This window comes from Colias croceus, chromosome 3 (genome assembly GCF_905220415.1).
Source record: "Colias croceus chromosome 3, ilColCroc2.1".
Classification (NCBI taxonomy): Eukaryota; Metazoa; Arthropoda; class Insecta; order Lepidoptera; family Pieridae; genus Colias; species Colias croceus.
In genome coordinates this window covers 9,868,684-9,879,083 of record NC_059539.1, presented here as the reverse complement: position 1 = coordinate 9,879,083, position 10,400 = coordinate 9,868,684, and the positions used below count along the sequence as shown (strand labels likewise).

The following is a 10,400-nucleotide window of genomic DNA, read 5'->3' as shown; positions in this document are numbered from 1 at the left end:
TTTAATAAAAATAAATAACAATTTATTTATTTTTTTCATTTAAACGTAAAATGAAACGTTTAATAATTTAATTAATAGGTAATGATAATTGATAAGATGTGTGTACACAGAAACACTCATAGATGCTAATAATTAAACATTAAATTAAAATTTGATTAAATACTATTAGTATAGTACCTATTTATAGAACTTTCACACACCTTTCACATCGTATTTAATAATTAAAAAATGACGTGTGGCCTGCCGCGGTGTGGCCGCGGTAAAGCTATTGCATGCTTGCCCACAGGCTGTGCCTTCAAGCACCACGACACCTCCGCCCGTCGGAGTGGGGAGTGTGAGGTTTTTCGTTACGGAATTTCTCGATTCGGTCCCCACGCTCAAGGCCCGCGATAGAAGCTATGCAATAGCTTAAAATTAAATTTCAATATTCATTAATAAACTATTATCAAGCGACAGCTTATACAGCATATTTTTTAAAAAAAAGCTGATATTCTTTTTTGTAATAATTGCTTTCCTACCACTTTCCTACATACTTGACCCTGGCAAATACTAAATAAAATAAAAATAAAAAACTGGCATCTTCTTGCCATATTACTTGCTCTGTGCTCTTGCCATGAAAAGCAAAAAAAAATTGCTTTCCTTTTTTAATATATAATATGTTACCGGAAATGTATGAAATCAAGGAATTGTATACAATTCCTAGGAAATGTGTACAATTCCGATACCATTTAGGAAATGTATAAAATATTGTTTAAAAAACTATTTAATGCATGCATATCCTAGGAAATGTATAATCTTCCTAGGAATTGTATACAATTCCTATATCGTATTAGGAAATGTGTAAAGTAAATGCTTTCTGTAATAAAACACGTTGTTATTTTTTTTATTATAGCTCTTATTGATACAATCGGGTAACAGTCATACCGTAAAATTGTAATAATATTATGTTCATATTATTATCTTCGATCGTTCGATCTTCGTCGATGGAGCCCCGCTTCGCGGGGCTCCTATTTCTGTGTAGTTTTTTTTTTAACAAACCTAACCTAACCTAACGGCTAACCTAACCTAAACCTAACCTAACTTTGAGGGCGAATATCTCGGCTATTTTTGATTTTAGAGAAAAGTTGTTCCTATAAAACATGCTTATATAAGCGTAATCTTTACGATAAAACAATAATAAATAGGTGTTATAATGACACCAACTCCATCAAAAATTTTTTAAGTCCTGTGCCCCCTTTGCTTTAGTCCAACCCTTGCCTGCGGCATATCAATATCTTAAATGTTTTACATTTCCGATAGCTATTTAGGAAATGTATAGATTTCCTAGGAAATGTGTATAAAATAATTTATTTCACACATTTCCGTACGATTTTAGGAATTGTATACATTTCCTAGGAATTGTATACAATGACAGATTACATACATTTCCTGTAACATATATGTATATCAAAAAAATAATTGATACGAAACCAATACGAAACACGTTCAAACTTCAAAGTATCTTTTGCCACGTTACATAAAGTATCAGACACAGTATCAGATTTAATGTTAATAATTATTTAATAGACAATTATACATTATGAAAGAATCTTTACTCTGGCATGACCTCTCAACGACATTGCTTCAATGACGTTTGTTTTTGCCTCTGCAATTTTCAAGTTGTTTTATAATATTGCCAGCTTTTTACGATTTCCGAATTTAAGGAAAAATATAATGATAAGTTTTAATTGCACTTATCAATCATATTAATTATGTGGTCACAAATTTTAGTTTTTTTAATGTAAATGAAAACTCATGAAATTAATGTATTGTCATCGATGTTTGAATTTTTGGCTCAACTAAAATAAAAAAAATTGTAATGTACCCATTAATGTACCCTAATGTACCTTATTGCCTATACAGTCAACATTTTGCTATTAACCGAGTCGTTTTTATGTTAAATATCGTAACAAATAATAAATCAAATCATTATAATCATAGCACTTACCTTACAGTAGTTATTTTTATAACGATTTTTTAGCTTTACATAGTTCAAAATTATGGAAAAACATTGTGGAGAGTGCGGTATCCCCAACATATGATATCCGCAAATCGCGCAAATCTATCATTTTTATCTACCTAGGTACTTGATACTTGCTAATTTCAGACAGTTCAGTTAAGTTTCGCTGTTCGTGTGGCTAACAGTATTACAACATATTACAATGGCACAAGTTGTGAGGAAATTAACTGTGCACGTTCTAAAAAATAATAATGTTGATTCGATAATTGGAAATACCGCTGTGCGGGCAAACAGGTAGAGTACCGGTCACCGGCTTTTTGGTTATTTTACGTAACACCGTATTGACACGTATTAGTGTTAGTTATTTGTTTATTTACTTTAACAAACAAAATGGAAATATTTAAGGCGTCGAGGAAACTTAAAATATATTAAAATTATACCTTCAACATGGGTAAAATTTCTTATTGGAATTAATAAGTAGTGGAATTTTTTATAATCAATAAATTAAGAAAGAGGTTTAATTTACTGGTTATGAACTGCTATATTATTTAATTTAAATTTTATTTATTTCATTGAATTAATCAGCACATGGTGGAGCAATGTGGAGATGGGCCCACCAGATGTTATTCTGGGAATAACTGAGGCATACAAAAGGGACACAAATCCCAAAAAAGTGAATCTTGGTGTTGGTGCTTACCGTGACGATAATGGAAACCCCTTCGTTTTACCATCAGTCAGAAAGGTACACACATTTTGATTTTTGTTTACAGTATCTTTAGTTTTTATATTGCATTCCGTATTGTTATAACATACAGTTGACTGGTTCCAAAGGCATTAATAAATTTAAAAATTACTAAACAATTCAAATCTTTAAAAATTGTACTGTCTGACAGTGTTTAAAGTATTTTATGTGAGTTTAGTTGTGTTGTTTAATAGTTCTTAAAGAGTATTTTTTTTCCTAGGCTGAAGAAATCCTCCTCAAGAAATCTTTAAATCACGAGTATGCACCCATCGGAGGGGAAACCAGCTACACCGATGCTGTGGCCAAACTTGCCTTTGGTGAAAACAGCCCTGTTCTTCAAAACAAGTCTAATGTTACTGTTCAAGTGAGTATTCCTTTTGTAACCATTTAACATTATTTTAAAATAATATCATAACTTTTTTATAATATTCTCATCATAATTTTTTTTATTGCCAGTTATTATTTTAAAGATATTATATTAATGCAACATAATCTAAGTTTATCTTTGTGACTATAATTCTATTAAAATATCCAAAAAGCATAATATCCTAGTTCTCACGTCTCACCCCTAAAGAGGCCTTGAAACAGTTATCTTTCTAGGTCAGTGTTGCAAATTTAATGAGTTCTATTACATATACCCTCATTCTATAAATAAAACTAAATATTGACTAAATATTGAACTGTCTATTTTTGATTAGTAAACATATTATGCTTGGTAACAAAGTTCTTGACATTGACTCCAAAACTAAATACAGTGTGTCAAGGTAGGAATTAGGATGGTGTGGGCACATGGAATACTGCCAAAATTGATAAACAGTTGCCGTAGGAATGTTATTTTTGTGCAGATTAAAATATATGGAGAACTTTGCACATTGGATATTGTAGACATTGTATATTTACAAACTCTTGTGTATTGAGGTAGAAATCTATTACAGAAAATGATTAAGATCATCTAACCTTTTTTTAAGTTGACCCGTTTGATTCTGGGATAACATACACATATGCGCAAAAGCCCATATGTATAGTATTATGTGAAGATAATATATTGATTTGTTACTCTCAGAATGTGTTCAAAAAAAATATCAAAAGGTAAAATTTGCATTCAAAAATAAATTGAAATTAATATCTGTTCATTTTTAAAGTGTAATAATTTTTTTATAATTCTTATAAGATTACACACAGGAGTCTAGTCATTATTTATACATTATTACGAATTCGCAAGATAAGCTGGCTATAAAATGATATAATATTTTATCTATATAGGTGCTTGTGGTGCAAAATATTCCTTTGATAAATAATATTGCTTATCGAACTAGTTTAAGAATTAGAATTCGCCACATAAACATGGACTAAAATCACGCTATGATATGCTAGAACAGGTTCTAATTTTCGTAAATGTAAAGCGTAATAGTCTCATTTTAAAGTCAATTTTACTATAATCATCAAACTCATTCTGGCAACTAATCCATACTAATATTATAAATGCGAAAGTAACTCTGTCTGTCTGTCTGTTACTCAATCACGCCTAAACTACTGAATCAATTTTCATGAAATTTGGTATGGAGATATTTTGATACCCGAGAAAGGACATAGGCTACTTTTTATCCCGGGAAAGTTACGCAATCCCGGAAATCCCACGGGAACGTGAACTAGTTATGCGGGGTTTTCTTTGACTGCGCGGGGAAGCCGCGGGCGGAAACCAAGTATATAATATACCTGGCTTACAACAATTTTCCAAGCCGAAACTTTTCTCTGCTTTCCTACATATGTTCGCGCTGTGCAACAAAGCACAGTATTTTATATTACTAATCTAACGTAATTATATTATACTTTTAAGTATTAACCTTAATTTTTATATTTTTTTTATATTTTTTTGAATTCAAGTACATCTGCACCTGTACAAAGTTCTCAGAATAAACAAATGAAAATGCTTATTTTTCTCTCCAGACACTGTCCGGCACTGGAGCTCTACGACTGGGTTTCGAATTCATCACCAAACACTACGCGAAGACCAGGGAACTATGGATGTCGACACCCACCTGGGGAAACCACCCACAAATCTGCAACACACTCAACCTTACACACAAGAAGTACCGCTACTATGACCCCAAAACAAACGGTTTCGATCTGAAGGGAGCTATTGAAGATATCTCTGTAAGTATTTTATGTTGGCTTCTATTTAGTTATTATACGGTACATCTGTCATCTACAAGTCATAAACAAGTTATGCACTCTCCAAAATGGTAATATGAAAGTCAGGCAATTGCCCGACTTGTAGAGACGAGTGAGTGAGATACTAAAGTACTTATTTGAATATTTACATATGAATTATGAATCAAACAGTTGTTTATAATGTTACATTTCTAATACTAATAATAATCTATTGATAATCATTTACAGCTAATATATACTATTATATTACATTAAGCACCATTGCATTGTTTATACTTGGTAACTTGACAGATTAGTCCTAATCGCTTAATTTACAATATGATTAAAGTATTTGGTAAGTTAGGTTCTGATCTTATCCATTCAGAACTAAAACAACTTATAAAGCATATTTGTGTCTTGTGATAACTATCACGCAGTGCCGGCATGATTGATAACGCATTACGTACATTAACCAGTTTTAGCGGGAGGTCATTGCGTAATACAATGTCAGGGCTATAATAGATAGCTGTTATGGTGTTATAGAAATTGTTATCTTTATTTCGGTGCTTATATTATGTTGTTATGGGGTTACAGCACGTACGCCTAGTTACGTAGATAATTTATGTTTCATACAAATGCTACTATGTGGTTAGATTTTTATTTTTTACAAATCATGGATCGATATTCATATTTAATGTTTTTTTTATGAATAAAAATTCTGCAATGTAAGCGTCTTTTCAAAGTTGCTTTCTAGTTTGAAAAAAAATTAATCGACTTGAAAGTTGAAATCAAAAGAAATAAATTAATGTTTTTCTTTCATATATCTACACGTTACATAGGTACGCACTGTCTTTAACAATTATAAACGTGAATTTTTCTTAATCTCCTTCCACATCAGTATTATATTTAAGAAGCTTATTTATATTATGAAAAAAAGACGCTATTTTTTTAAATAACACGTGTATTGAAAAAAAACACAAGAAACAATAAAATATAATATTATCTAAGACAATATCTATATAATCCAGCGGCAACGGCGCTTGGGATTATCTACAAAGTTACATTATCTAAGATTGTAATATGTGTATGTTGATCAGCTGTTATTATGTCAATATAAAATCAATATTAAGAACACAGATTAAGAATTATTTTAAGAAGAACATTTAAATAATACAAAACATTCGATCACGAGGCAGGATTCGATCCCGCATCTCTCGTCTTGCCGGGGAGAATCCTGTCGCGGCCGGTTAGAATCCCGCCCGGTGATCGATTTCTCATTTTTAAAGGCTTTGAATACTATAAAACTAAATCTCAAACTTTTTTTGCCTTTTTAATGAAAAATATCAAGTACACATATGCATATACCTACCTTAATCACAAATTAATGTTATGGGTGTCCCAGTTTACTATTACGAGTATAGATCTGGTACATAATAAAGTCTGGCTAGATATAGTAACACGTTAATACCGGCTTTGCATCACGTATTAGCTGTTTTATTCATGCATGGACTAACAACTATACAAGCTTGTAATAGTGAAGATTGAATTGCTATTTGCTATGCTATATGCAGTTCTAACCATGCGAATCTTGAGAATAAGCTCCTTTTTTACAGAGTTCATTTTTAGTTCTGATGTAAGTGAAGTCCCGTGTCCCCCTAGTCCCCACTAACCCCCCTTACCCCTAAGGGGCAGATGCATTATGCATACATCTGTTTCACTGATCGATTTTCTTTAGGGACAAGTAGGTGATCAGCCTTCTGTGTCCTACCAGACCGAGACATTTTTTTTTTCTTCGTCTCCACCGGGAATCGAACCCAGGACCCCTCGGTTCTACGCTCACGCGTCAACCACTGTACCAAGGAGGCGGTCTGACTGATGTAACATTTTGATAAATTTTTAGTCAGCATTGCTAAATTAAATAATAATAAGTTATTGTTATTACAATTTTGTCGTTTACAGAAAATTCCGGAAGGCTCCATAATCCTGCTCCACGCTTGCGCTCACAACCCCACTGGTGTCGACCCTAGGCCTGAAGAATGGCAACAATTGTCTCAGGTAAAAAAGGCTATGAATTTCTTTTCTTATCCAAATATAGAATTGAATAAATTTGCAAGCAGTGATTAGTCATCGAATCTGCTGATAATGGTAGACCAATGGCTGACATTGCTGTTTTCTATAATAAAAGCTTATTTAAGAAATGTTGTATGTCATCAATTTTTGCATTATTTATGCACCAATGCTACATAATTAGCTCTGCGACCGAAACTGAGTCTTGACTTTCGACACTGTGTTCAAGTTTAGGACATTTTCCTACTTTTCCTCGATATATAAAAATAAATTGTTCTTATTTAATCGGCTTCTCTAAAAATGTCTTCCTACGCACCATAATAATAATTAACCTATTCCCCAGGTTGTAAAAGACAGAAAGCTGTTCCCGTTCTTCGACATGGCGTACCAGGGTTTCGCGACGGGTGACGTCGACAACGACGCGTTCGCCGTGCGCCTGTTCGTTAAAGAGGGACACCAGGTTGCGCTTGCGCAGAGCTTCGCTAAGAATATGGGTAATTGGACATTTTTTTAAATAAATTTCCACGACGTGACGGTATTACCATGACGCGACCTTGAAATTTTACTCTCAACGCGCCGAAGTTTCACTTATTTTTTTTTTTTAAATATTATTTATACTTTACGTTACGTTAAATTTTTTACTTTAAACTAACGGCCTTACTAATAAAAAGTTATACAATGGATAAATTTCTAACATTTTCAACCACAGCTGTGTCCTGCTCTTTCTCACATGAAACGTCAATCATAAAAACAAGACAGGTTATTGCAATAACTAATCCACTGCACAGCGAATGGGTAACATTTTATTAGTAAGACTGTAAATCTTTAATTTGGTATCATGTTAAAACACACGTTGCGAAATAATTTCAAAGCATGTTGTTTATTTATCATACCCCACAAATTTCTTGACGTAATAAAATGTCACATGATAACAGTTATGATCATAATAATTATTGTAGAAAAATATGTATCCAAAATAACTAAATAATAACAAAATTTGATAAGAACCGGTTTCCTTACGTTCACATTTTCGACCTTTTTATCATGATAATATGTATTTATTATGTTTATCGGAATACTTTAGTCACTAGTTTAACAATTATTTAAGCAATTGTTATGTTACTTGCATGGAAATGGAAATTATGCTAGTTTTTTTCCGACTACGCGGGCGAAGCCGCTTGCGGAAAGATTCGTAATTAAAACAAAAACCTTTTAAAATGGTTACCCTCGAAATGTACTTAATAAAATATTTTTTCATCTATACTAATATTATAAACCTGAGGAGTTTGTTTATTAACCGACTTCAAAAAAAAGGAGGAGGTTATCAATTCGGCCGGTATATTTTTTTTTTTTTTATGTATGTACACCGATTACTCCGAGGTTTCTGAACCGATTTACGTGATTCTTTTTTTGTTCGATGCGGGATATTGTCGAATTGGTCCTATAAAAATTTTATTCGGATAGGCCCAGTAGTTTTTATTTTATGAGCATTTTTGTCTGTAGGTATTTGTAAATTTTGCAAGTGCAAGTTTGAAGTCGGTTGTTTTTAACGCAGTTATCACTTGTTTGTTTGAATGCACTAATTTCGGGAACTACTGGTCCGATTTGAAAAATTCTTTCGGTGTTAGATAGCCCATTTATCGAGGACGGTTATAGGCTATATTTCATCACGCTACGGGCAACAGGAGTGGAGTCACGGGGGTGAAACCCCGCGGAACAGCTAGTTCTAAATAATAACTCAGCCCCCGGAATCACAGACACAATAGAAAATTTATTGTATCGTGGTCAGATCGGGCCGCTCGGGGCTCAATGGGATAAGTAAAGTTTAACAAAATGTACAGGTTTGTACGGCGAGCGTGCGGGCGCGCTCACGTTCCTGTGCGGCGACGCGGGCACCGCCGCCAAGGTGATGTCGCAGGTGAAGATCATGGTCCGCGTCATGTACTCCAACCCGCCGCTCTACGGAGCTAGGCTGGTGCAGGAGATATTGAACACGCCCGATCTGAAGCAGCAGTGGTGAGCTTATTTATTAGAGAAACTTTATAAAACCCAAAAGTCTTTGTACCTGTTTCTCAAAAAATAGAAAAAAAAACTTGTTTGTTTTTTTCGCGTTGTACTTCAGAATTGTCATCATAATATCCATTTACTTCTCACAATTTTATTAACCCATTGAGCCCCGAGCGGCCCGATCGGTTCACGACACAATAGATTTTCTATCGCGTCTGTGATTCCGGGGCCTTATTAAATAGCTAATAATATTATAAAAAAAAAAAAAATTCTTAAAGGTGTATTGACATGCTTTAAATTAGACACATCAATAATCATCAATTTAAAAGGTCGTCAAAGAAATCGCTACGGTGCTGTAAAATGACACTTTATTTTGTGGTAGTAATGTTCAAATTTGATTATAGAAAATCTTTCTGCTCATTATAAAACTCCGCCTAATAGACGCATAGGACGAGTTTTGTTTTGGATAATTTTTATTCTTGATTGTAGGCATCGTTATTTGTTGTTACTTTAATTTACAATATAAAATAGAGAATCTTTTTTATCGACAATAATTTTAAATAAACCTACCAATTTTAAGTTTTCCTACTTTAAGAAATAAGATAAAATTAACTTTTCTCTTTGTTAATCTATAACCATAACTAAAGAACCATTTACACAGGTTGAAGGACGTAAAGCTGATGGCAGACCGCATCATCTCGATGCGTACGAAGCTGCGCGCCGGCATAGAGGGCGCGGGCAACAAGCTGCCGTGGAAACACATCACCGACCAGATCGGCATGTTCTGCTACACCGGCCTTACGCCTGAACAGGTGCGTTTTATTAACCGACTTTAAAAAAGGGGAGACTATCAATTCGGCAATTTGTTTGCCATTGTTATCTCAGAACTTTGACTGGGTGATTATGAGATGTGGTCCCATTTGGAGGCGCTTTATAGTTTTTGGTTAAAAAAAGAATTACTTCGGTGTCAGTTAAAAATCATGAAAATAATTTCTTTAAAAGATAGCTGTGTGCAGGAGTTTCATAGGAAACTCTATAAGTGACATAGGCTATTTTTAATTGCGTGTAAATAGTTTACATGTACATAACATCACTAAAACGTGGCTCATATTTTTCCATAAAAAAAAACTCTTATAATTACAGGTGGACCGTCTCACCAAGGAGTTCCACGTCTACCTGACCAAGGACGGTCGCATCTCCGTCGCCGGCATCTCCTCCAAAAACGTGGACTACGTCGCCGAAGCCATACACAAGGTCACCTCTTAGATATAAGCATAGGCACTGCCATAAGCATTAAATGTTTTCTTGTTCTCACTGTACCAGATGAATGCAGTATTTATGCTTCACTAGCCTTTTACTTCATAGAAATCACCCAATCGAGATTTATATACTATTTACTTTATTTGTTAGCGTTAATAAAAGTATAACTTTTTA

General features: G+C 33.7%; 1 protein-coding gene across 1 annotated transcript; it reads left to right on the top strand.

Moving 5' to 3' along the window:
- Positions 1-2,088: 2,088 nt before the first annotated feature.
- On the top strand, positions 2,089-10,400 carry LOC123706177 (aspartate aminotransferase, mitochondrial). Its single transcript, XM_045655340.1, has 9 exons — positions 2,089-2,293; positions 2,585-2,741; positions 2,962-3,105; positions 4,689-4,895; positions 6,852-6,947; positions 7,303-7,453; positions 8,801-8,975; positions 9,628-9,778; positions 10,110-10,400. Exons 1-9 carry the CDS (start codon positions 2,202-2,204, stop codon positions 10,230-10,232), a joined length of 1,296 nt encoding a protein of 431 aa, XP_045511296.1. The 5' UTR covers positions 2,089-2,201; the 3' UTR covers positions 10,233-10,400.

What these genes read in the sequence shown, in the direction of transcription:
- LOC123706177 (XM_045655340.1), top strand. Translation starts at nt 2,202, where the DNA reads ATGGCACAAGTTGTGAGGAAATTAACTGTGCACGTTCTAAAAAATAAT. An exon ending in ACCGCTGTGCGGGCAAACAG is followed by an intron (nt 2,294 to 2,584) that starts GTAGAGTACCGG and finishes TGAATTAATCAG; the next exon opens with CACATGGTGGAGCAATGTGG. An exon ending in CCCGATCTGAAGCAGCAGTG is followed by an intron (nt 8,976 to 9,627) that starts GTGAGCTTATTT and finishes CCATTTACACAG; the next exon opens with GTTGAAGGACGTAAAGCTGA.